Source organism: Rattus norvegicus, chromosome 2, assembly GCF_021556685.1.
Source record: "Rattus norvegicus strain SHRSP/BbbUtx chromosome 2, alternate assembly SHRSP_T2T, whole genome shotgun sequence".
In the NCBI taxonomy this organism is placed as follows: Eukaryota; Metazoa; Chordata; class Mammalia; order Rodentia; family Muridae; genus Rattus; species Rattus norvegicus.
Window position 1 is genome coordinate 33,334,281 of NC_141535.1, and position 27,995 is coordinate 33,362,275.

General features: G+C 39.4%; 1 protein-coding gene across 6 annotated transcripts; it reads right to left on the bottom strand.

Moving 5' to 3' along the window:
• On the bottom strand, positions 1 to 27,985 carry Gtf2h2 (general transcription factor IIH subunit 2). 6 transcript variants are annotated; one of them, XR_015659946.1, is made up of 16 exons: positions 27,938 to 27,985; positions 20,741 to 20,829; positions 19,938 to 20,015; positions 19,587 to 19,623; positions 19,316 to 19,402; positions 16,686 to 16,736; positions 16,282 to 16,336; positions 13,382 to 13,487; positions 11,815 to 11,905; positions 11,548 to 11,672; positions 11,063 to 11,170; positions 10,070 to 10,133; positions 7,832 to 7,938; positions 7,041 to 7,143; positions 2,645 to 2,684; positions 1 to 332 (listed from the first exon to the last, which is right to left on the bottom strand). XR_015659946.1 is itself a non-coding variant. In XM_087617905.1 (16 exons), the coding sequence occupies exons 2-16, from the start codon at positions 20,794 to 20,796 to the stop codon at positions 213 to 215; spliced, it is 1,191 nt and encodes a 396-aa protein (XP_087474031.1). In that variant the 5' UTR covers positions 20,797 to 20,829; positions 27,861 to 27,985; the 3' UTR covers positions 1 to 212.
• Between the last annotated feature and the right edge of the window lie 10 nt (positions 27,986 to 27,995).

Here is a 27,995-nt window from a genome sequence, read left to right on the forward strand (position 1 = left end):
TAATAGAAAAATAATTACATTTTAATGTATATCAGTGATAGAACCCAAATAAAAATACTGTTATTTTCATAGTTAAAAGTTTCTTAAATCAGATCTTCTTTCAAATGTTTTCATGCTTTAATTAGAGAATCAGTTTATTCAAAGTCATTTTATTTACAGTCACAAGCTTTGTTCTGTTTTTAACCTACTCAATGTGTGTGTTCTTCGTGGGATCAAACACCTGACTGAGTTGGGATCTTATGAACACAGCCAGGACAGCAGTGGAGAGAGTCGTGAACAAAGACATCGCAGTCCACACAGAAGACGTTCCGGCACACTGTGCAAACATAGACCTGCAACGAAAAGGAGAAAGGCAAATAAACAAAAATAGTTCCCAAACTTAAGAACAGCACAGCCAAAAGACAGCTCAGCTGCCTGCTCTCTGTATTCTTCAGGGTTTCCCTTCCCTCCTACATACCTTACTAACCCCAGTGTATTAAATCTAACACAATTTTTTCAAACCTCACACATTTTTTTCCCTCTTAAGCCAGCCCTTAGGAGTAAAGAGTGGCTCTTAGAGAATGACCTTTCAATTGCAGTATATGACAAACAGAGCTGGGAGGCTAAGTACACACCTATGACTCTAACACTTGGGAAGTGGAGGCAGGAGGATCATAAATTCAAAGTCATCCTAGGCCACATATCAAGTTTCAGACCAGCCTGGGCAACAAGACTATCTCGGAGGAGACCATTACAGAAAACCACAACCAATCAAAATGTAGAGTTGTGGATCCCAGTCCCAACTGACACATCTCAATACAACTCCTGACCTGAGGCTCAGTGATCACTGCAAAAGAGGGGACAGAAAGACTGTAAAAGCCAGAGAAATAGGGTATATGTTGTGAGACTGTGTCTCCTAGGAATGTTAAAGACATCCATCAAGTCTGATTTTATGACTGCCTAAACAATGAACAAGCACTACAGATATGCTAGCATAGATATGGGGAAGCCCATGGGGCCTCAGCCATACAGAGAACCACAAGCAACTATAGGAAACTGACAGTGGAAGAAATAGTCTTCCCAACAGTTATCCAATATCAGTGGTCAGACCTGAAAACATACACACATAGCACTGCACACACAGAGCAGGCTTTACTTGTGTATTTAAAGATGGGTGGGTGGGTGGGTGGAGAGATAGATGGATGGAGGGAGCAATAGAGGGAGGGAAGGGTGGGAGGGTGGAGAGATAGATGGATGGAGGGAGCAATAGAGGGAGGGAAGGGTGGGAGGGTGGAGAGATAGATGGATGGAGGGAGCAATAGAGGGAGGGAAGGGTGGGAGTGTGGAGGGAGGGATGGATAGATGGAGTGATGGAGTGATGGATGGAGGGAAAGAGGGATGGATGGGTGCTGAGTGAATGAGTGGATGGATGGAAAAATGGATCGAGGGATGGACGGGTGGGTGGGTAGGTGGGAGAGTAGATGGAGAGATGAATGGATGAATGGATGGAGCAATGGGTGGGTGAGTGGGTGAGTGGATGGATGGATGGAGGGAGAGATGGATAGAAGGATGGATGGATAGATGGTTGGATAAAGAAAGCTCAAAGGATGAAACACTTTTCCACACAAACACAAAGTTTTATCCCCAGAATGCATATAAAGGTTGAAGGAGAAAACTGGCTTCCAAACGCCATCCTCTGACCTATACACATGCACTGTGGCATCCATGGGCTTGCACTCTCACATACACACATTATACTCTCAAATACACTAATAATAATAAATTTTAATACCACCATATGATTTTCTAAAGTGGTTTTGGTGAGGCTGAAGCTACTAATAACAAAGAAAAATGTAAAAAGTTTTTTTTTTTTTTTCAACTCAGGGACTCATACCAAGGGCTTCATGCACATTAGGTGGATGAGATACCCCACAGAGCCAAGGCGTATAAAATTTAATGAAAAGAAAAAAAGACTTTCTCTATTTACTCTATTATTTATTTGTTTGTTTTGAGAGATAGAACTATATTATCCAGACTGGTCCTGAATTTAAAAACCTCCTGCCTCAGTCTCCTGGACAGCCAGGACATCACACACCTCTACTATGCCTGCCTTAATAAACCTGCTTCATTTGTGAGAAGGAACAGGGCACAGTAGCCCCAGCCTCTGACCTCAGCACTGAGCCCACGCCCACCTCGAAACTCCTGAGATGAGCTCACTATGCTGCCCAGGATGGCCTTGAATTCTAGGTTCACGGGTTTTCTTTGCCTACATCCCAGTAGCTAAGATTATAGACGCAAGCCTCTGCACCTGACTCTGTCTTCAAAAAAAGTTTAAAGTATTTTATTATTGGCACAACTTTTCATTTATGAAATCATAATGCTAATTTCAAAATAAGCTATAATAAACAGACTCTAAAGTATAATACTTTACTGTTAACATTTCTAAATGCAATTTAGCTTGAATAACTGGAAAGTATTTAAAATCTTTCTGTAGTAGAATGAAAAAACTATTTAAATTATTTTGTTCCCATTTTACCTCTAATTATTGCCTTTACAGGGAACAAGCAGACATAAGCCTGGCCTTCAACAATCTACTCATGACTTCTTACACATCACTGTGTCGATGTTTCTCGTGTATTCATGTTGAAAAAGCCAATAAACTTACATGTTGGTCTTTTAATTCACCCTGACATCCATAACAAAACCTGAAAAACAAAGTTTGAGAATCATTTTTCTTTTTTTTTTTTGTTCTTTTTCTTTGGAGCTGGGGACCGAACCCAGGGCCTTGCGCTTCCTAGGCAAGCGCTCTACCACTGAGCTAAATCCCCAACCCCGAGAATCATTTTTCTAATTTTCACTCATTAAATATTTTAGCAAAATCTCAGTACCTAGAACCATTTAGTAAATAACTATACTTATATGTGACTTTTAGGGAGAGTTTTAGGAAGTAATTGGGTTTTTTAATCTTTCGACATGAGCTACAGTACTCTTGTTATTACCTAGTCTGTTGTCCTTTGCAGCATACACAATAACCCTGCTTATAATTCCTAAGAACAACAAAAAAAATTATACAATATGCCCCAGGTCATCACATAGCCCAAAACTTAGTTCCTATTTCCATTATACCCATGCTTTCTAAACAGAACTCTATGAGAGTTTGATGCCTACAGAAAACTATCAGGAACCTCCTTTTCAGTTATCCCACATATGGTATGTATCCTAAATGAGTGCACCAAGCAGTGTGTTACATACAAGGGATGCCTGTGGCTTTGTTTTTCAGGACCTTTTAAAGAATTAAGAGTGTTTGGAACTGGGGCTGGTATATACCTCACTAATAGAATACAAGCTTAGCATGTATAAAGCCCTAAAATCAATAACATCATCCCTGTCCACAGGCTCTTAGAATTTATTACAAACAACAATCTTAGCCAGGTGGTGGTGGCACATAACTGTACTCCTGGCAGAGGCCAGTCTGATCTACAGAGCAAGTTCTAAGACAGCCAGGGATACACAGAAAATCCCTATCTCAGAAAAAAACAATAAAAACAAAAACAAAAAATTCCAGGCGATCTTTTATTTTATTGTCTTCACTTCATTTCTACCATCCCGGAAGCACCTTTAACATTGTTAACGGAGGGCGAAAAGGTGGCTCAGCAGATAAAACACCTGCTGCAGTTCCCAATACTCACACCAATGGCTCACAGCCTCCAGCTCCAAGGGCTTCCAACGTCCCTAGCCTCTACCAGCACGTCCTCACACATCCGTGTCAACACGCACACATAGGTGGAAATAAAAATTGTTTTTAAAAGGTTAGCTGGCGGGCTGGAGAGATGGCTCAGCGGTTAAGAGCGCCCCACTGCTCTTCCAGAGGTCCTGAGTTCAATTCCCAGCAACCACATGGTGGCTCACAACCATCTATAATCAGGTCTGGTGCCCTCTTCTGGTGTATCTGAAGACAGCTACAGTGTACTTATATATAATACATGAATAAATAAATCTTTAAAAAAAAAAAAAGGTTAGCTGGCACACTTATAAGTGTGCAGTTTTATTTATAAGCACCACCTAGGAACCTTCAACTCTGCAAAAATTTAATTCTCTTTTAAGCCTCTTGATCCAATAATGTGTATATGTATATAACTAATATCACTATTTCCTTTTTTTTTTTTTTTTTTTCTGGATTATTGAGACAGGGCTTCTCTGTGTAGCCTTGGCTATCCTGAAACTTGCTGGACAGACCAGGGTGGATTTGAACTCATAGACACCTGCCTGCCATGTGCTGCCATTACCCAACTTTGGTATTCCTATATAATTAAATCATCAGCTTGTACAAAACAACATTCACTATTTAGTTTCTTCCACGTATAAATATTTCAGCTCTGACAAGTAATATACTGTAACTTTTCCTCTTTCTTTATGTGTATGTGTGCACGTTCATGTGTGTGGTACGGATACGTGCTGGTGCATGTGCAGGTGTATTTGGAGGTCATCCTGGTGCCTTTTTTATTACTCTCCATTTTATCTTTGTTTCGTTTTGTCCAATTCAAAGTTATTTTTAAGATAATGCCTTTTATGGAGCCCGGAGCTCACTGACTGGCTATACTAGTTGGCCAACAGCCCCAGTGTTCCCACACCCAGTGCTAAGATTATAGGTGCACACTGATAGGCCCAGTTCTTACCTGAGTGCTAGAGATCTAAACTCCAGACCTACTGTCTGCACAGCAATCAAACACCTGAACAAGTGGGCCCATCTCTCAGCCCCTAATTTTCCTTTGGTGATAATTAATTTCAAGGTTACTTTCCTATATAACTGGGACAATTTGGCTCTAATCTTTCCCTGAATAGCCTAGACAACTTCTGAATATATTTAATTCTCAGGAAATGTACTGTTTTCATCCCCTCAAGACCTCTTTCTTGGAGAATTCTAACTTTCCCAAACTAGACTGACTACTGTCCCCGAAACAGACAGCATCCTTACCTCCTCTCATCACTGTCCTAAAGCTTCCTTTGGCTTGTTCTCAGTTAAAGGCAGATCCTCAAGTCCCATGTCCTTCTCCTTCTCAGTCCTATTTCCTCTAGAACTCCCCTAAAGAATTTCCTTCTTGCTAAGCAGTTTTTATAACATTTTATTAATTTGTATGTGTGTGTGTGTGTGTGTGTGTGTGTGTGTGTGTGTGCTCGAGCACACGAGCGTGCGCACTATGGTATATATTAGGAACACAGGACAGTTTGTGGCGTCACCTCCCTCCTTCTGTCATGTGGGTCCCTGGGACTGAACGCAGGTCTTCAGGCTTGGCGGCAGGTGCCTTTATGTACTGGGCCACCCCCCCACCCCCCAGAAGAGTCTTTTTGAGACTTCACAAGCCTGCAGACATCTTTATGTTTTTATAAACACAAAGCTGACAGCTTGCCTGGGGATATAATTTAAGTCTGGTATGCTTTTCCCTCAACAATTAGGGGGTGAATGCGCTGGTTAGCACCTGGTGTAGCTAATAGTGTTAGTGTTTTGCTTTATTTTTGAACTTTCACAATTGTGTTGAAAATTATGTTTTTTAAAAGGAAAATATTTCCTTAGTCAGTGATTTAGGAAATCAATGTACAATGTACCTTTCTTTTTCACATTATTCTGACAGTGGGCCTTCTATATAAATTCATCTGTTACATCTTTAACTCTTCTATTTACACCTCATTAACGCCTCTTTATCCTGCCATATTTCTTCAATTCTACCTTGGAGTTCATCTACTATGAAACTTTGGTTCTGAGTTGCGAGTTTGAACCAGTATTTCTAGAAAAGTCCCTACTATCTAGCACCAGTGAAGTGTGGGTAAATAATAAATGAAGCCTCTTTAAGGACACATGCACAACATCTACCAAAACTCATCACTTTTTAACTCAACAATTCTACCCAAGAACTTGTCCTGCATATTTGTGTACACATATTAGGAGAGACAGACATGGGCATTACTTGTTAATATAAGGCCACTGGTTATATAAGTCACATATACACCCATGAAATATGATGCAATTTGAAAAGCAAGACTGATCTAGCCATGCTTATTTGAAATGACCTCTTTTGCATGTGTAGTGTAGGTGTGTGCACAGATGTATAGGCCAGAGGTTGGCACAGGGTGCGTTCCTCAATCACTCTCTACCTTGTTATAAGAAACAAGGTCTTTCACTGAGCCTGGAGCTCACTGAATGGCTAGGCTAGCTGGCCTAGTGAATCCCTGGAATCCTCCTGGCTCTGCCTTACAAGGCTGAAATGACAAGAATGTGAGGCCACATCCAGCATTATTATGTGGGTGCTGGGTATCCAAACTCAAGCCTTCATTCTTGCAGAGTCAAGTACCCTAACCCACTGAGCCATCTCTTCATCTGCATATTAAATTTCTTCTACACTATCTTTAAGTATGAAAAATGATGAGTTATTATATATGAAAAATAATTATTTTATGATCAAAAGTTCCCAAATGCTGATAGTTTTAGAAATAGTAAAGATTAATTTCCTAAAAATCTATAATCAACTAATCACTTCCACCTCAGCTTTTCCTACTGGAAATGTAAGAAAATAATCACAGGTTCTTGCTTATGTTCAGCGAGTCTCTTCTCTTCAGTAACGTTCAAGAAGGCCAGCTGTTAGGTATTCATAAATTTGGGGGGTGGTTGTTAAACTACTGACAACTGAAAACTGGCCACTGGCAGCAGGATCATTTTATTAAAGGAATCAGAAAATACAGGTAAAGAATTTCCTAGGGCTGGAAGTGCAGGCAGTTGCATAGGTGCTAGGAACCCAACCTGGGTCTTCTCTAAGAGCAGTGCAACTCCTAACCACTGAGCAATCTTTTTAACCCCCACCCCAGCTTCCACTCCCCTCCAAATCAATATATCATTACTCTTAGCTATAAATATGTGAGTTTAGGGAAATAAACAGATTGCTAGACATACAGTGTATTCTACATCTCATTTTCTATATTAGAAATTTTACAAATTAATGTGACTTTAAGGTGTTGTTTAAACCATAAGTTTACCATTGTGACATATAAATTAATCAAAACTCATATACCTCTCTCCTTTATATTCTTCCAGGGGGATTTCTTGAAAAGCATCCAAAGGAAATAAATGATGATAAGATCTTGCCAAGTGAGGTGCAGACACCAAAGTAAGACCTAATGCATAAAGACAGAAATAGTAATAAGTCTAACCTCATAAAGACAAAGGCTACAAAGTCAAATGCTATACTTAGGAAAAATACCTTCAAGTGTTTTTCACCTCTATTTTTCTAGTGATGGGGATCAAATCTAGGGCCTCGCACACACTAGAAAAGCTGTCACTAGACTACATATCTAGCTCTCAAGAACTTTTAGGACCCTGAGTATTCTTTAGCTGTAGCGGTAAAAAGAGATTCCAGGATAGAATTCGATCGTCACTAAATACATGACCCAAAGAGCCAAAAAATTCCTCTTAAAACTATCATAGTGCTTTTAAAGAAAACATTTATCAGAAAGAGAATCAGGAAACTTCTGTAATGCTACGTTTACTCTTAGAAAAGAATTACTGGGGGTTGGGGATTTAGCTCAGTGGTAGAGCGCTTGCCTAGCAAGTGCAAGGCCCTGGGTTCGGTCCCCAGCTCCGAAAAAAAGAAAGAAAAAAAGAAAAAAGAAAAGAATTACTGGGGCTTGAATGAAAAAAGTGATCTATTTTTCTTTGTACAAATATATAATTATAACAAAATATAAGTATAAAATTATAATTATATAATAAGCAAGACTCAACAGTTAATGTTTATTTCAGCATCTATATAATTATGAATTTATTTAATGCTAATTTACTTATAAGGAATAATAGGGTTCTTACCACATATTTTACATTCGACAGGAAGCTCACAGTACTTTGCTCGACACTGTGGGCAGAAATAGCCTCCCAATGTAAGCCCTGGTTCAGTGCTATTATTATCCAAATGCCTGTGGGTGGGAAAAGTTATTTTTAAAAGGTGAAAAGAGCTAAAGAAAATATGTTATCCAATCCCAGCTGTCAGGAGGCAGAGGCAGGCAGATTTCTGTGAGTTCAAGGCCAATCTGGTCTAATAGTGAGTTCCAGTCCAGCCAGGGCTACATAGTGATACCCTGTCTCAAGAGATAAAATAAACAAAGTTTTATTGGAAAACATGTATACGTCTTGTTGCTCACTAATGCTGTTTTTTCTGTCTTCACATTTAAAGTTTGTCTTACAGTCTTTGAGTTATTTTTTCTTTCTTGATGACTAATCTGCTAGTTCCATCCAGTATGTGATTTCTTTTTTCTTTTCTTTTCTTTTTTTAAGATTTATTTCAGTTTTAATTCTGTGTAGGTGTGTGTCTATGACTGGTTATGTGTACATGAGTAAAGGTGTCCTTAAAGACCAGAGGTGTTAGATTCCCTGAACCTGGAGTAGCAGGCAATTGTGAGCTGCCCAGGGTAAGTGCTAGGAACCAAACTTTGGTCCTGTGAAGGAACACTACGTGACCTTAACCACTGAGCTGTCTCTTCAGTCCCTCCAGTGCACTTCTCATCTCAGACACTATATTCTTCATTCTAGAAGCTTGACTGGAGTTCTTTTATACATTTTCAAGTTCTCCTTCACTTAAGAGACTACACTGGCTATTTTAACACTGTGATCTACTAATTCTAGCAAGTGTTTTCTGGCTGTTTCCATTCTGTAATTTTTCTCTGTTCTTCTCATTCTCTCATATTTTCTCTTCTTCCCCCATCTCCTACCCTCCTCCCTGCATCTCCCCTCTTGCCCCCGTCTCTGCCCAGTGTTTCTATCTAACCCAAGCCAGCCTTAAATTTGCCGTGATCCCCTTCCTGGTGCCCAAGGGCCGGCATGTGATGATGTACACCAGCAGCACAGTTGGTGGCCTAGTCACTTCTGCATCCTGTGAGACTGTATTTGTGTTGTTCAGGGTGCTAAATTTTTTTCTCCATAAATATTTAGAGCTTTATTTTAGAATAAAGTACCTTAGCTACTTATTGATCTATTAAAAGCTTTTTAAGTGTCATTAGTCTGGCCTACATGGCTACTAACCTAATCTAGTCTCATTATGGGCTCCTCACATGTATTTGTGCATCTGAGAATTGCACCTCAGCCTGATGCAGAACAGGTTAGTACTTGCACTGCCCCAACCCTCCCTCCCTGTTCCTTCTGAGTCTTACTAAGTTACTCAAGTGCCAAGGGAAACGTTTTTCTGTTGTGAACTTTCTATTCCATTTTTTTTTTTTTTCCGGAGCTGGGGACCAAACCCAGGGCCTTGCGGTTGCTAGGCAAGCACTTTACCACTGAGCTAAATCCCCAACCCTATTTTTTAAATCATAAGAATAAACATATACTATAATACTATATATATTATATGTAAACAAGTATACATATATGTATTATATACATATGTATTTTATACATATACATCTACTCATATCTACATTTTAAATGCAGATCTAAATATATATAGCTACTCATATCTGCATTTTCATTTCATTTATTTATGGCTTTTACAAATATATTCTATAGCCCAGAGTGATCTCAAACTGAAAACTATCATCTTACCTTAGTCCCCAGAATCCTAGACATTCAGATGTGAGCCAGCATGTCTCTCCCCACCTTTAATTAGGTGACTGGTAACATACTATTCATATGGACCTTACCATTTTATTTAGTTACATATCCCGATATCACAGCATACACACATACACACACACACACACACACACACACACACACACACACACACACGCGCAAAGACGGCCATTTTTTTTAATGGCTATGTAGATGGTATTAGTTTATAAAATCATTATAAATTAAGACCTTCTAACTTAGAGGAATGAATTTTAAATGTTAAAATGTTATCAGTGGGGGCTGGAGGGCTCAGCGGTTAACAAGACTGGCTGTTCTTTCAGAGGACCTGAGTTCAATTCCCAGCACCTACATGTCAGCTCACAACTATCTGTAACTCCTGTTCCAGGATATCTGACACCCTCACAATCAAATCACCAATGTGCATAAAATAAAAGTAAAATAAATTTAAAAACAAATTATCACTGACCACGGCTCTTTACTTACGCCATGCTGAAGGATGGTTTTGCATCCTGATCAGACAGAGAGGCAATGGTATGCTGAGGGAATCCTTAATAGGTTAAAAAAAAAATTAAAGCATTAATTTCTTTTATAGGCAAAAACCAAAATTTTATGATTCTGAATCTAAAAATATTCTTACCAGAAAGTCAACAAAGTTGTATAAAAGTTCTTTCCTGCCTTTGAGGTAGATATGTGCCTATCACAGTGTAATGAAACTCTAATTGCAAGATATTAGAACAGGTAGAGGAAAAGGAGGAATGAATGATCTCTCTACACATATGACCTCACATTCCAAAATTTGTATCTATAGCTTTAATTTAATACCACATTTAAAGAGAAATAGTTCGTTTTATATAGTTCCTAATATAACCAAATATGCATTAAATGATACAGTTTCTCTTTAAGCACATATAAAGGAAAATCACAATTCTTGTAAATGCTAGGCATAGTGACTCACACCTTTAACTGCAGCACTTGGAAGGCAGAAGCAGGGGGATCTCAGTGAGTTCGAGACCAGGCTGGTCTACTACAAGGTGAGTTCCAGGACAGCCAAAGCTACATAATAAGACCTCGTCTCAGAAGAAAAGTAGGTTATTTAAGATGATCATTTTTATGAGCAATCATTTTCTACTCCTTGAAAGAAAACCACTGAGTAATTTGGGTGCTTTCCTGTGACCTTACGTCTTAGCAGTTTGCATGACATACGTGGATTATTAATAAAGATTCCGTAGCTTACTTAAGAAATTTCTTACCACAGTCTCTTTCATTAAATAAAATATCTTTTTATCTTTCTAGCTTAACAAGAAGACCAGAAGTGTTGTCACACGACAAGCACGATGATTTAATTTCTCAACATGTTTCAACATCTATTTTATTGTTATAATGGAAAAGTAGGAAAACAATTCTTAAACAGCGTGCACAGATGAAAGCTGTCTGGCGTGGCCAGAGGCGCACTGTGAGGCCGCACAGGACACGCACCCATGCGGATAAGGGAGCACTCGGAGCCAGAGCTGGCGGGAGGAGGGCTCACATGACGGGCTAACAGCTCCTTGTAATGGGTCTCATCTAGGATGACGTGGTATGTGCCTGGCAGACAAGGCAAAACACAGTCGATTAAAGACAAGCGCATCTGTTCAAAGTTTCCTTAGGTGAAAATAATAATTTCATAACCACTTAAGGTAAATTAAAAATAATTTAAATCTCTCAATGTCTCTACACATAATAGTAATTAAAATTAAAGCCAAGCTACCAATCTTTACAAAATACTACACAGTGAGATTACTAACTTTTTGTAAGTTATAACTCTAGAACACTGACCTCCTGAGAACTCCTTGCTTTTTAAATGGTTGCTTAGAAAACTCAATGATATGTTTAAGATTACAGCTATATTTTGGACTACAGGCATAAAATAGTCTAAGTTTAATGGTGTACAGCATCCTACTTAATTAAAAATTCTTTCTTACACAGTAATTATACTTATTGAAGATAGCAGATATATACCACCAGTTTCTCGAGCAAGTACAGTACAAACTCGAACCTCCGCAGACAACCCAATAACAGACACTCTAATTTTAGCTGTCTTCAGGGTCTTCGTAAGGTCCAAAAGCATGAAAGATTTTAGGACAAAAAAAAAACATATTAATGAATAACTTTGAAAATTAATGTTCTGAAAACCAGTGATAGATTCAGTACAGAGTTCCCTTCAGAGGCTAATTCAGTTCTGACTCTACCTTGATGAGGTCATAAATATTAGAGGGGTCACAGGTCGTGAGGCTGCTGAAGATGATGAGCACTTCTCTGCTTGTGTGTCCGGGCATGTGTCTGCAAAGGTAAAGACACACTCCAAGAGCTCAGGTAACCACACCAGCTAAGAATTCACCCAAAGGGAGAGTAACACGGTTTATTCATTTAAGCTACAAAGTGAGCTAATAAATGTTTTAACAAAGTTATAGCCAACAACTCATGATGATTAAATTCTAAATTTCAATCTCTCTCAACAGAACAGACAGACAGAGATTTCTTTTTTTTTTTTTTTTTTTTTTTTTTTTTGGAGCTGGGGACCGAACCCAGGGCCTTGTGCTTGCTAGGCAAGCGCTCTACCACTGAGCTAAATCCCCAACCCCCAGACAGAGATTTCTAACCCAGGTTTGCCTCAAACTCATGAGCCTCCTGCCTTAGCCTCTGCAGTACTGGGATTACTAACATACAATATATGCCTTGCCATTCAATTCATTCTCAATTTAAAAATTTTTTCTTAGTTCTTATGTACTGAAGTAAATTTTGTTTTATCTTTCTAAACTCATTACAGATACACTTTAACAGATAAAATACAAATTAAAGATAACCAACACTGCTGGGAGGTGGTAGAGTATGCTTTTAATCCCAGAATTTGGGAGTCAGAGGCAAGTGGATCTCAAGTTCAAGGCTAGTCTGGTCTACAGAGTGAGCTATAGGACAGCCAAGGCTACACAGAGAAAACCCTGTCTTGAAAAACCAAACCAAACAAACAAAAAGCCACCAAAATAAGCATTATAAATGACATTCTAAATTTTTTCCTATTTAACTCTTTTGTTATAACAAGCTTCATAGAGACCCATGTTGACAAAGTTTCAACACAATTAAAAAAATCTGGGCTGGAGAGATGGCTCAGCGGTTAAGAGCACCCGACTGCTCTTCCAGAGGTCATGAGTTCAATTCCCAGCAACCACATGGTGGCTCACAACCATCTGTAAAAGAGATCCGATGCCCTCTTCTAGTGTATCTGAAGACAGCTACAGTGTACTTATATATAATAAATAAATAAATCTTTAAAAAAAAATCTGAAAAATTTATAAATAATAATATAAACTGGTTATGGTTGTGAGTGCCTGTAATCTCAGCATTTGGGAGGTAGAGACAGAAGGATCAGGAGTTCACACACAGCTTGGTTACACAGCAAGCTGGAGGGCATCCTGGCCAGCATGGGAAAATACTGACTTGAAGGAAGGAAGAAGGGGGAAAAGGAGGAATGGGAAGGGAAAAGGAGGGAGGGAGGGAGGGAAGGAGGGAAGGAGGGAGGGAGGGGGGAGAGAGGAGGGGAATAGGGTCCTGGAGAGATGGCTCAGCACTAAGAGTCATCTTGCGAAGGCCCTGAGTTCAATTCTCAGCACCCATTGCTGGGCAGGTCATAACTGCCTGTATAGCTGTAAAGGATCTGAGACTCTCTGGCCTGATGTATTCATGTACACTTACACATAGACACACAGAGAGAGACATAATTAAAAATAAAAATAAGTAATTACATTTTAAAATACTTACTTTAGGGTTTGCATAGCCATGCTTAAGGAATTATAGAGTGATGGTTCTCCATGGCAGGTCATATCTACAGCTTTCTTCAAAGATGTTATGTGTTTCCTTGGGTTTCCTAAAGTAAAATGAAATAACTTTTAATAAAACATTATATATAAATATGGAAAAGCATATTGTTTCCAAACTGTAGAAAGCTATGATTTTAAAGAACAGAATGCCTTCAATTTCTATTTTCATCAATTTGCATGTTTGGTAGAAAATTTCATTTCCTTTTGCTTTGTTCATTGGTCTTGTTGAGATGGGATCTCCCTACATAGCTCTGGCTATCCTGGAACTCACTACGTAGACCAGGCTGGCCTCAAACTCACAAAGGTCTGCCTGCCTCCTTAGTGCTGGGATTATAGGTATGCACCATTACCGCAGCTCAAAAGTTTCATTTTGTACTAGAAATTACAAATTTTTTTTTGCTAGATACAAAATCTGTATCCATTAATATACACTTTAAACGAATATTAATCTAGAGTGAACAATTTTTACGCTTATGAAGTAAGATCAGTATTTTCACATTTTAGCTTCTCTGTAACAGGAAGATTACGGGTTCTAGGCCAACCTGAGCTACATAGTGTCAAAAAACATAAACAGTGAAAAGTTCCTAGAAAGATGGGTATAAAAATTAATTTTTATGTAGATGAAGCAAAGATGAAGCAGTGAGGTACATTTTTATTAGTAAAGTAAATATTCATTTTCAGATGTCCTATTTCTACATTTTTCTTGGGGGAGGAAAAAAAGCACTCTGTTTCTAGAACAGTTGACAGACATTACCACAACACTGCTATAAACAGTCATAGGCTTTCCCACTTTCTGTTTTGCTTTGCTGTGTTTGGGGGTCTGACAGACTGGATATTCCTACATAGCTCAGGACAACCTCAAACTCACTAGACCAGGGTGGCTTGGAACTTTCAATTCTCCTGTCTCTAAAGTACTGGGAATACAGATTTGCATAGCACCTGGTTAATTTGTTAAATAGTTTCAGGTTTTTTCTGGTATGAATTGTCTACTTCCATTTTCTAACAAATCCAAACAAGTGAAAAGACACAGACCTCTAATGGTAGGAGTGCCAATGCCCAAACTTCAATCTCCTGGTTCAAGAGGCTTACAGAATCCCTAAAGATTCTTTTCAACATATGAATTCACTGGCATCTATACAAAACTGCTTTTAATTTGAGGACAGGAGAAAGAGAGAAGAGAGCTGATCTCTTCTTCCTTGGAGGAACTCGCCTTCCTCAATCAGGTGATAATTCTAGTTAGTCTGTGGTACTGACTGTCCTCCATTCTGCTATTGGTCTGCTATGGGCACATCATGTAGTCTAAGCAAATCAACAAAACAGTTCATCTCCCTAGCCTCTCCAACAACTGTCAGATTCACAGACCATGAGTGATGCCAATAGGAATCATACTGAATTCATGATGAAGCCATGGGCTATGCTGGCCATATAAACATAGGGCTATTAAAAACATCGTTTTTCTTGAGAGAATGAAGTTAGATAAAACCAAGATACCTAGAAACAGCTATCTAAGAAATCAGCCCACTTCTAAATATTTGCCAATTCCTTTATGAAATTATTTGAGAGTTTCTTTATTTACGTCTTTTGGGTTTTTTCATGAGTATGGCTGTTCTGGCTGCTTGTTTAACTGTGCATCATGTGTGTGCCTGGTGTCCCTAGAGACCAGAAGATGACATCATATTTGTTGGAAATGGGGCTAATGTATGGGTGCTAGCAATTGAACTCAGACCAGTGCTCTTTACTGAGAAGCCATCTCTCCAGCCCCCGGTGAGTTTTAGTACTAGTGATCAAACCCAGGGCCTTATCAAGCTGTATCCCTAACCTTCCCTAAGACTACTTGGAGGTTGTGGTAGTTTAAATGCAATTAGCTTCCACAGGCCCGTGGGAGAGGCACTATTAGGAGGAGTGGCCTTGTTAGAGAAGGTGTGGCCTTGCTTGTAGGAGGAAATGTGTCACTGCAGAAGTGGGCTTTGAGGTCTCATATATGCTCAAGCCACACTCAGTGGGACAGTCTCCTGCTGCCTGCAGTTCAAGATGTAGAACTCTTGGCTCCATCTCTAGCAATATAACAGCCTGTATAGGAAGCCATGCTTCCTACCATGATGATACTGAAACTAAGCCAGCACCAATTAAATGTTGTCCTTTAGAAGAGTTGTTGTGGTCATGATGTCTTTTCACAGCAAGAAAACACGAACTATTATTACCTAATTTCTTGTCATACTATGGCCAGAGCCAAGAATTATTAGTGAACAAAGTCATCTCCCTTATGTGTACTAATAAAAAAGACTGAAAACCTAATTTAAGGAATAGTATATTTTATGAAAAAAAGTGATAAGATTTGTAACAGCATATATAATAAAGGCAAAGAAATTGAGATTACTATTGTTTAACTTATTTATTTATTTATTTATTTTATGTGTATAACTGTTTTCCCTGCATGAATATGGTCACAAAAGGGTGTCAGATCACCTAGAATGAGAGTACTGAGAACCCATCTCAGGCCTCTGCAAGAACAAATGCTCTGAATCATTCATAAATAGCCCAATTCAAAATTTATAATTTTTGTTTTTTAAATTACATATTTTTAATTTGAAAATTAAATTTTATAAGTAGTTATCAATTAGGCTAGCTTAATATTTTCATGATAAGAATGTGTATTTCAATAAACATTTCCTTCCGGTACAATACGTCCAATACTTCAGACCTCAATTTGAACAATTAATAGTAGGTCCCTAGAGTTCAATAGGGAGAGTAAATGGTTTCAGCTTAACATGCAAAGAGGAAAGCTTCACAGAGTTAGGCAGGCAAAGTCCTTGAGTCTTGTAAAGATGCTTTTATGCATACCTGAGAGTTCAGTCAGTTTTTCAGCTCTTTTACTCTTAGTTACAATTATGCCAATCTCAAAATAAAAACAAAAAATAATTATTTTAATATAACAAATTATTTCCTCTTGATAAAAATACATGGACATTAGTAACTGCAAAAAAAAAATGAAGATGCATGAAACTTTTTCTCATGGTGTTTTTGACAAATCTAGCTATGAACTGTCTATATATTACTAAGGCATAGTACATGTTTTACATGTAGAATTATTTTGCTCTTCATTATTAAGTATACCAAAAATAGGTATATAATCTGATTCCCTTAATACTTCAAAGAATACATGCCCCATTTTTTAAAAAAAAAATAAACTATATTTGGTAGCAAAATAGGAATCTAGTTCTGAATTCTACCATTTATCTACATACCTGACTGATAGGGTTTTGATCAAAATATTCTTCTACAAAATATTCCAACAACTGTTGAGATAAAATTAAAAGGAAGCATTAGATAAAGGCAAAGCAGCAACAATAAGCACCATGTCGGTGTTCTCCAGAACCTATTTACCCAGCAGCACTCTCACGGCTTTTGAGGGACGGCAAGGGTGTGAGTCAAGACAGTGTCTCACTATGCATCCCTGGCTAGCCTCACCTCACTCCTAGACCAGACTGACACTAAACTTTGCGTGATGCTCCTCTCACTGCCTCCTGGGCTCTGGATTTTAGGTATGTAACACTACCACTCTCAGCTTGCCATACATTGTAAACACACTGTGAAACTGTTTAATTGTAAAAATGTGTGAAATGGGTAATAAGATACATACAGCCCTGCTAAAGACGAGCTATTATCAAGGAGGGCACCAGGCACCTGCTATCCTTGCTACATGGGAAGCTCAAATGGGAAGACCTCCTGAGGCAAGGAGTTTGAAGTCAGCTGAGGAAACACAGCAAAATCTGATCTTGAAATTAACCCACCCACCCCCATCCTCCGCAAAAGGGGATCCATTTGGAGTCGTCTAAAACAACATAATTAAGAAAATATCCAATGAGGAGAGAGGTAGCAGCAGAATCAAAAACAGGCATCAGTAATTAGAAAATTAGCAAGGCACAGACGCAGATGATCTCTTGAGTCTCTGGTCTACAGAGTTAGTTCTAAGACAGTAAGGACTAAACAGCAGCTTTGTCTTGAAAAAATAAAATAAATAAATACATAAATAAGTTGGAATATTATTAATGTGTTGTTAAGGTGAAAAGACAGATTCAAAGTCAAAGTTGAATGAAAACTCAGTAGGGGAGGGGAGGAATAACTAGCTTCCGAACAGCAGTTCTCAACCTGTGGGCCACAACTTGTTGTGGGGCCTGAATGACCCTTCACAGGGGTTGCCTAAGCCCACTGGAAAATACAGATAAACAATGATTCATAACAGTAGCAAAATTATAGTTATGAAGTGACAATGAAGTAATTTTATGGTTGGGGATCACAACATGAGGAACTGTATTAAAAGGTATTAGGAAGATTGAGAACCACTGATTTAGGGAAATAATAAACCAAAGCAACTACTTATTCAAGATTTTTTGCTTTGTTGTAGCCCAGGCTGTCCTGAAACTAACTCTGTAAACCAGGCTAGCCTCAAACTCACCAAGATCCACGTGCTTCACAAGTGCTAGAATTAAAGGTGTGTGCCACTACTGCTCAGATTCAAGTCTTTTTTTTTTTTAACATTTAATTGTTTATTATCATGTTGTATGTTTATGATAAGAACATTCACCACAGGGCACTTGTGGAGGTCAGAGCCCCATGTTCTAGAGTTAATGGGTTTTCTCCTTTCACCATCTTTTCTTTTGAGATCTATTCATATATGGGTATTTTGCCTGCATGTATAACTGCGCACACATGTGCCTGATGTTTGTGGACTTCCTAGAGCAGGAGTTACTGCCAGTTCAGTAGCTGCATATGGGTGCAGGAAATTGAGCCAGGATTGCCTGGAAGAACAACTAGTAAAACTCAGGTTGTCATTCTTGCACAGCAAACCTTAACCCAAGGAGCCATGTTGCCAGTCTGTTTGTTTGATTGAATTATTGGAGGGTTAATTAAATACATATTTACAGGCTAGTTCTTGGAATAAAAGTCACTTTGGAAATGATCTAGTGAGAAGCATGTGGACAGTGCCTCCAGACCAGCATAAGAACAAGTGAGGCATGCTCAAACCCCTGGAATCTCAGAGCAGGACTCGGGCTGCTCCCTTCCTGCCTCTAATGCATGCTCTGGAACATGTAACTACAACTCCCAACTGAGGTGACCACAGACACTCAGTCACACAGCACAGCACCTAGAATGCCTCTCCATGCTAAAGAGGAATCTCAGCATCCTCCCCTTCGGCCAATGAGCTTCCCTTCCTGGATATTCTTACACCCTTCCCCAAAATTATATAATCCTTGGTTCACCCAGAATAAAGCATATACATCCAAATCCACCCCCAATAAAGCAATAAGAACAAGCAAAGATCATCTCAAAGAGCCGGCTTACCACAGGGAAGACCTTCACCTAAAAGAGCCACAACACTAAGACTCCCAAAGGTCCTCTCTTTTCTCCCACCCCTTTGGCACTCAGCATTCTGCACTAGCTCCCAACCAGACCACTCCCAACTAGACTGGAATCCTGCATGTCCCAGGCCCTGATTCCCCTCCCACACACACCCCACACACACACACCCCAGCATGACTGTGATGCCCCAGACTTTGCCTGGCCCTCCTTGAGCTGATTTATCTTGTTTCAGCCATATGCAGAACCACCAGTAGAGAGGCAGAACACGGGACCACAATCTGGCAGCATTTCTACTCAGTTACTTTGTTACTAATAGGAAAATCAAAGCAAAACAAAACTTTCTGCATTCTTAAATTGCTATATAATATATATACATATATATCCGTATATATGTATATATGTATGTATATATATGTGTGTGTGTGTGTGTGTGTGTGTGTGTGTGTGTGTGTGTGTGTATGTATGTATATAATCTTTCCCTACACTTAGCACAATCTTAAGTGGCTTACTATACCTTTAGAGTACAGGTCAGTCTGTTGGGCTTTAAATCCTGATCTTCCATTGTTCTGGACCCATCCACCACCACGTACAGGTGGCGCATCTACCAGACACAAAGGAGAAAACGTCCAGGGACACTTTAGAGTGAGAAGCAGAAGTATTGCTTAATACTCAGATATTCTAAACAAACTTTAAATCTATTCTTTTAAAAGGTTGTTGTTTCACTGTTTATTCTGTCAAGTCAGAATATTTCTCTGATCCAAACTAAAAGAGAAATTCTAACATACCATTCCAAGTCGAACTTGTCCATGGTGCTCAAACACTCTGTTAAAATTATAAAAAATACTTTAACTGAATATCATAGCTACCAAAAACTCAATAAAACAATTAATCTGTATTTTATTAGTTAATTATTAATTTTTGAAATACACAAAACTATAGGCATCATGGGTAGTCTCTGAAGACCACTTTCCTTGGGAGCAAGGGCTAGCTGCTAGCTCTGTAGGCCTAGTCAGACAGTTACAGATGAGCTTCCCTAAACACACAGTTCAAAAGAAATACTAAGGACAGCCACAGAGGGACAGAAAGGCTCAAGAATGTGTTTTCCTTTTGTAATTCTTTCTCAAAAGCAGTCATACCTTTTCCTCTTTGCCTTGAAGAGAATATCCTCTATTGTAGCTTTAAGTGATCCACTTTCATCTTCTTTAAGAATTTCCCTGAAAGCAACATTTGTTTGAAATAAGCTAAAAATACTAATCCAGTAAAAATTAAAACATACCAAGATCTGTATATCTATGTTCATAGCAGCATAATCCATAATAGCAAAAATCTGGAAACTGATAAGAAATGTCTCAAATGCTGAATGAATATAAAATGTAGCATAACAGTATATAGATACTCTCCAGCAATCACAAAGAAACATATACAGACTAGAGACATGGTTCAGTGGAAAAGATCACTGACTGACTAATCTACCTGAGGTCCTGAGCTCAATTCCCAGCAACCACATGGTGGCTCACAACCATCTGTAATGGGACCCAATGCCCTCTTCTGGTGTGTCTGAAGACAGCTACAGTGTAGTCGTATACATAAAATAAATAAATGAAGCTTTAAAAGCAATAACAGTTACTTTTAAAAAAAAATATACAACATGAAGGAGATTTGAAATTCACATAAAATGAGCTAGGAAAAGGAATCTACAGACCATGATTGGGTACAGGTGGTGGAAATGGACTGAGTATAAAGGAACTTAGCCTGGTTAAATGTTCTAAAAGTACTTTATGGCAAGAGCGATACAAAACAGTACCTTTTTTTCAAAAGCGTTTCACTGGATTGTCAATTGAGATATATGGATTTTAACACATACAAAACACACTTTAATAAGACAAAATAAAGAGAAAGAGACAGTATCTACAGCATGGGCCGATTACATCCTACTTACCAGGTTCTCTCATAGCCTCCTTCCCACCGCTTAGTTCTTTCAGGTTCTTCATCCATGGTTTTTATAATTATATATATGCTTATTCAACACTGTAAAAAAAAAAGTTAGATAACAACAAAATTAACCCAATTACTTGATAATTAGGGACAAAGTTTAAAATATCAGGATGCTTTTTTCTTGGAGTTTATTCAGTAACTAGTCTATGAAAATACAAAATTCTCAGTTGGGAGGTGGTGGCACACACCAGCATGGTCTACAGATTGAGTTCCAAGACAGCCGAGGCTACACGCAAAGTAACGGGGGGTGGGGAGGGGCCGTCAGAAAATTGGAGACTCCTCATAAGAAACTTCTTGTGAAATCTGCTGCAATAAAATGTTATTAATTAAATTCTGTGTATTCTCCACAAAGTTAAGAAGTCCCTCATTCCGCATGCCTTCCAGTTCTCACTTGTGCTAGAGACCAGAACCCAGGTGCTAGACCCGATCCCACACAGCCCACAGCCCACTTGCAGTTTGACTCCCCAGGTTTTCTGACACATCCAGGATCACAGGATCATGGGATCACAGGATCACAAGATGGCAGGCTCACAGGAAGGACAGGCTCCCGTCAGAGACAGGGAGGCCAGATAACACCAGAGATAATCAAATGTTGGGCAGCAAGCACAAGAACATAAGCAACAGAAACAATTTGACTTGGCAATATCAGAACCCAGTTCTCCCCCAACAGCAAGTCCTGGATACCCCAACACACCTATGAAGCAAGATTCAAATCTAAATTCTCATTTCATGAAGATGATAGAGGACGTTAAGGACATAAATAACTCCCTTAAAGAAATACAGGAGAACACAAGTAAAAAAGTAGAAACCCTTAAAGAGGAAAAGCATAAATCACTTAAAGAAAAAAAGGAGAGGGCTGGAGAGATGGCTCAGTGGTTAAAAGCACTGACTGCTCTTCCAGAGGTTCTGGGTTCAATTCCCAGCAACCACATGGTGGCTCACAACCATGTGTAAAGGGATCTGATGCCCCTTTCTGGTATGTCTGAAGAGAGCAATGGTGTACTCACATACATAAAATAAATAAATAAATTGATTAATTAATTAAAAAGAAAAAGAAACACAGGAGAATACAATCAGACAGGTGAAGGAATTGAACAAACCCATCCAAGATCTAAAAATGGAAATAGAATCATTAAAGAAAACTCAGAGGGAAACAACCCTGGAGATGGAAAACCTAGGAAAGAGAACAGGAGTCACAGATGCACGCATCACCAACAGAATACAAGAGACAAAGAGAGAATCTCAGGGGCAGAAGATACCATAGGAAACATTGGCACAACAGTCAAAGAAAATGCAAAAAGCAAAACGCTCCTAACCCAAAACATCCAGGAAATCCAGGACACAATGAGAAGACGAAATCTAAGGATAATGAGCATAGAAGAGAACGAAGATTCATCACTTAAAGGGCCAGTAAATATCTTCAATAAAATTATAAAAGAAAACTTCCCTAAACTAAAGACAGAGATGCTCGTGAACCTACAGAATGCCAAACAGATTGGACCAGAAAAGAAATTCCTCTCATCACATAATAATTAAAACAACAAGCACACAGAGCAAAGAAAGAATATTGAAAGCAGTAAGGGGAAAAGGTCAAGTGACATATGAAAGCAGAACTATCAAAATTACACCAGACTTCTCAACAGAGACTCTAAACACCAGAAGATCCTGGGCAGATCATACAGACCCTAAGAGAAAGAAAAGGCCAGCCCAGGCTACTATCCCTGGGCAATTACCACAGATGGAGAAACCAAGGTATTCCATGACAAAACCAAATTTACACAATATCTTTCCACAAACCAAGCCCTACAGAAGATAATAGAAGGAAAAGTCCAACACAAGAAAGGAAACTACGGGGCTGGAGAGATGGCTCAGCAGTTAAGAGCACTGACTGCTCTTCCAAAGGTCCTGAGTTCAATTCCCAGCAACCACATAGTGGCTCACAACCATCTGTAATGAGATCTGATGCCCTCTTCTGGTGTGTCTGAAGACAGCTACAGTATACTCACATAAAATAAATAAATCTTAAAAAAAAAAAAAAGAAGGGAAACTACACCCAAGAAAAAGCAAAAAATTAATCTTTTCACAACAAAACCAAAAGAAGATAGCCACACAAACATAATTCCACCTCTAATAACAAAAATAACAGGAAGCAACGATCATTGTTCCCTAATATCTCTCAACATCAATGGACTCAATTCCCCAATAAAAAGACATAGACTAACAGACTGGATACATAAACAGGACCCAGCATTTTGCTGCATTCAGCAAACACACTTCAGGGTCAAAGACAGACATTCCGTCAAAGTAAAAGTATGGGAAATTTTTTTCCAAGCAAATGGTCCCAAGAAACAAGCTGGAATAGCCATTCTACTATCCAACAAAATAGACTTTCAACCAAAAGTTATCAAAAAAGACGGGGAAGGATGCTACATACTCATCAAAGGAATAATCCACCAGGAAGAACTCTCAATTCTGAACATCTATGCCCCAAATGCCAGGGCACCCACATCTGTAAAGGCGACGTTACTAAAGCTCAAAGCACACATTGAACTGCACACAATAACAGTAGGAGGTTTTAACACCTCACTCTCATCAATGGACAGATCACAGAAACAGAAACTAAACTGAGACACAGTGAAACTAAAAGACATTATGAACCAACTGGATTTAACTGATATCTACAGAACACTTCACCCTAAAACAAAAGAATATACCTTCTTCTCAGCACCTCATGGTACCTTCTCAAAAATCGACCATATACAAGGACATAAAACAAAACTCAAGAGATACAAAAACTTTGAAATCATCCCATGTAGTCTATCGAACCACCACAGACTAATACAACCAACAGCAACAAAAACAACGGAAAGCTCATATGCACATGGAAGCTGAACAACTGTCTACTCAATAACTGGGTCAGCAAAGAAAGAAAGAAAGAAATTAAAGACTTTTTAGAATTCAATGAAACTGATGGCACAACATACCCAAACTTATGGGACACAATGAAAGCAGTGCTACGAGGAAAACTCATAACTCTGAAACTGGAGGGAGTATACATTAGCAGCTTAAAAGCTCATCTGAAAGCTCTAGAACAGAAAGAAGCAAATACATCAAAGAGGAGTAGACAGCAGGAAATAAACTCAGAGAGAAATCAACCAAGTAGAAACAAAAAGAACTATACACAGAATCAACAAGACCAGGAACTGGTTCTTTATCAACAAGATAGATAAACCTTTAGCCAGACTAACCAGAGGGCATAGAGACAGTATCCAAATTTTAAAAATCAGAACTGAAAATGGAGACATAACAACAGAAACTGAGGAAATTTAAAAAATAATTAGATCCTACTACAAAAGTCTATACTCAACAAAACTGGAAAACCTGGATGAAATGGATGATTTTCTAGACAGATACCAGGTACCAAAGTTAAATCAGGATCAGATAAACCATCTAAATAGCTCCATAACCCCCAAGGAAATAGACACAGTCATTAGAAGTCTCCCAACCAAAAAAAGCCCAGGACCAGATGGGTTTAGCGCAGAATTCTATCAGACTTTCAAAGAAGACCTAATACCAATAATCCTCAAACTATTCCATAAAATAGAAACAGAAGGAACACTACCTTTCTATGAAGCAACAATTATCTTTATACCTAAACCATAAAAAGACCCATCAAGGAAAGAGAAATTCAGACCAATTTCCCTTATGAATATTAATAAAAAATACTTAATAAAATTCTCACAAACCAAATCCAGGAATACATCAAAATGATCATCCACCATGATCAAGTAGTCTTCATCCCAAGAATGCACGGATGGGGGTTGGGGATTTAGCTCAGTAGGCCCTGGGTTCGGTCCCCAGCTCCGAAAAAAAGAGAAAAAAAAAAAAAAAAAAAAAAGAATGCACGGATGGTTCAATATACAGAAATCCATCAATGTAATCCACTATATAAACAAACTCAAAGGAAAAAAACCACATTAGATGCTGAAAAAACTTTTGACAAAATACAACACCCATTCCTGTTAAAAGCATTGGAGAGATTAGGAATTCAAGGTGCATATCTAAACATAATAAAAACAATATACAGCAAACCAATACCAACATCAAACTAAATGGAAAGAAACTCAAAGCAATCCCATTAATCAGGAGCAAGACAAGGTCATCCACTCTCTCCCTACCTATTCAATAGAGTACTTGAAGTTCTAGCCAGAGCAATAGACAACAAAAGGAGATCAAAGGTATACAAATTGGGAGGGAGGAAGTCAAAATATCACACTATTTGCAGATGGTATAGTATACATAAGCGATCCCAAAAATTCCACCAGAGAGCTTCTACAGCTGATAAAACAACTTCAGCAAAGTGGCTGGATACAAAATTAACTCAAACAAATCAGTAGACTTCCTCTACTCAAAGGATAAAAGGACTGAGAAAGAAATTAGGGAAATGACACCCTTCACAATAGTCAAATAATATAATTTTTTTTGGTGTTGACTCTAACGAAGCAAGTGAAAGATCTGTATGACAAGAATTTCAAATCTCTGAAGAAAGAAATCAAAGAAGACCTCCGAAGATGGAAAGATCTCCAATGCTCATGGATTGGCAAGATTAATACAGTAAAAATAGCCATCCATCAGATGGAGCTCAGGGAACCGGATTGGGGAGCTGGCAGAAGGACTGGGGAAGAGAAGGGGGATTGCAAACACCCCCCCAAGTTTTCCCAGAGTCTAGATCATCAACCAAGGAGTGTTCCTGGAGGGATCCATGACTCCAGATACATATATAGCAGAGCATGGCCTTGCCTGACAGCAACAGGAGAGGAGGCCCTTGGGAAGCTTGATACCCCAGCATTGGGGATGCTGGATCAATGGTGCCGGAGAGTGTGGATGGGTGGGGGAGCACTCTCATACAGGCAAAGGGGAGGGTGGAGGGTGAATGTGGGATGGGGGACTGGTGGAGGGGTAACTAGGAAGTGGGATATCATGGGATAGGGGGTTGGTGGAAGGGGCAATCGGGAAGTGGGATATCAAGTGAGCTGTAAACAAATGGAGAATGATTAATAAAAAATTTCGGGGTTGGGGATTTAGCTCAGCGGTAGAGCGCTTGCCTAGGAAGCGCAAGGCCCTGGGTTCGGTCCCCAGCTCCGAAAAAAAAAGAACCAAAAAAAAAAAATTTTTTTTCAAAAAAAATTCTTCATCGTTTGTCTCAGAAAGCTCAGTAATTTGCCTTTAAAAGGTAAAAATATCTCAAACTGGCAAATGCTTGCCCAGACACCTTCATGTCCTAGAATAACTACCAGCCCAGACAGTCTTATGTGAAACCACAAAGAACTAAGACCAGAAAAGTATGCATTGAGCCTCTCACCCTGATGTACCTACCTTCCCCCTTCAAACCCAAATAGGGCTACAAAATGAGACTCAGGCCCCTCAAGCCCCACATGCCACAGTACCAGAGTCTCCACTTCCACAAAGAGACTATGGCTTTCCTGCTGCTGAGTTAAAAACCCAATCCTGCTCCTGGAGATAGCTGTTTTTCATCTTTTATTTCCATGTCACCCCCATCAATTCCAATCTAACAGCCTAGCCATCTTGAAAAATCTAAAAGTAACAATAATTTTACTACATGAGCTATTTCAATACTGTAATTATCTTGGTGTCATCTGGTCAGTGTACTAGGGCATTAAACAGTAACAAAACTGAACATCCGACAACTTGTTTTCTGCATTTACAGTGAACATAAAAATAAAATTCTGCCCAGACATGATGGAATTGGTGGAGGTGACGTGGAAATAAAAGATAAAAGACAGGGGTTGGGGATTTAGCTCAGCGGTAGAGCGCTTGCCTAGCAAGCGCAAGGCCCTGGGTTCGATCCCCAGCTCCGGAAAAAAAAAAAAAAAAAAAAAGATAAAAGACAGATATCTCCAGAAGCAGGATTGGCTTTTTTACTCAGAAACGGGAGGCAGAGGCAAGAGGATCTCTCAACTCGGGGCCAGCCTGGTCTACAAACTGAGTCTCGGACAGCCAGGGCTCTGTTACAACACAGAGAAACTCTGTCTCAGAAAAACAAAAAAAGTTAAAAAAAAAAATTAAAAACTATGAGCCTGGCTGTGGTGGAGCACGCCTTTAATCCAATCACTTCCATCCTGGTCTACAAAGTGAGTTCCAGGACAGCCAACGCTACACAGAGAAACTGTCATAGATATAGATAGATAGATAGATAGATAGATAGATAGATAGATAGATAGATAGACCGACCGATGGTTGGTTGATTGATTGATTGATAGATAGATAGATAGATAGATAGATAGACAGACCGACCGAAGGTTGATTGATTGATAGATAGATGTTCTGTTCAAGATGGGCATAGTGTAATACAGCTGTGATCCCAGCACAAGTGTGTCCATGTGCACATACAGTTCGCATTATATTACTTGCTCCACCACATCAATGTTTTACTTCATATTTTACTCTTCTATTATTTTCTTAAATTCAGAGAAAACGAGAAGCAGTGCATAAACGCTGTACAATTTTTGGCTGGGTATACGGGGCATCTTTATTTAAAAAGCTTATAAATGGAGAATCCGACATGGAAGAAGTTAAAACTCCCCAAACTGCAGATGGACTATCCGTGTCTTAGAATTTCGGTCATCACGCCCACCCACCCCCGAGAAGCTCAAAGTAAATTCCTAGAGTGCTTCCCGTCAGACCTGGGAACGCTATCAGCAAACCCGAGAGCCGCAGCGCGCACGGCAACTGGGGAGGCTCTGCATCACCTTACCCAAGCACGAGGACGACAGACAAGGGTGATGAGTGTCCCTGGTTTTTTGGTTGTTTGTTTGTTTGTTTGTTTGGTTGGTTTTTGGTTTTTTTTCCGGAAATGGACAGCTCGTGTGCTGGAAACTCGCTTCGGGTCTCACAGGCAGAGATTCAAGGCAAACCGCAGCCCCAAAGCGAGAACGAACTTTCCTCAGCCTACAGCCGGACCGCAAGCGGAAACTACAGGTCTCCCTGCACACGCCCCTCCCTCCGTCTTCCAGGTCTCCCCGAGGCCAGCCCCGGCTTTGCACCTCGGTCCTCAGCTCCAGGTCCCTCTAGTCAGCCTCCACAGCCTCAGCACCCCGCGGGTCTCCACAAGTAGACTCACCGGCCTCGACTAGAAGACCCTCACCGGAAGTGTCGTCAGTAGGAGTGCGCCGCCAAAA

Excerpts from the sequence above, each read along its gene's own strand:
- Gtf2h2 (XM_087617905.1), bottom strand. The coding sequence starts at position 20,796 with ATGGATGAAGAACCTGAAAGAACTAAGCGGTGGGAAGGAGGCTATGAG. Across the intron at positions 11,171-11,584 it reads ACTTGCTCGAGAAACTGGTG|GCACATACCACGTCATCCTA; the intron begins GTATATATCTGC and ends CTTGTCTGCCAG. Across the intron at positions 333-2,644 it reads GTGAATTAAAAGACCAACAT|GTCTATGTTTGCACAGTGTG; the intron begins GTAAGTTTATTG and ends TTTTCGTTGCAG.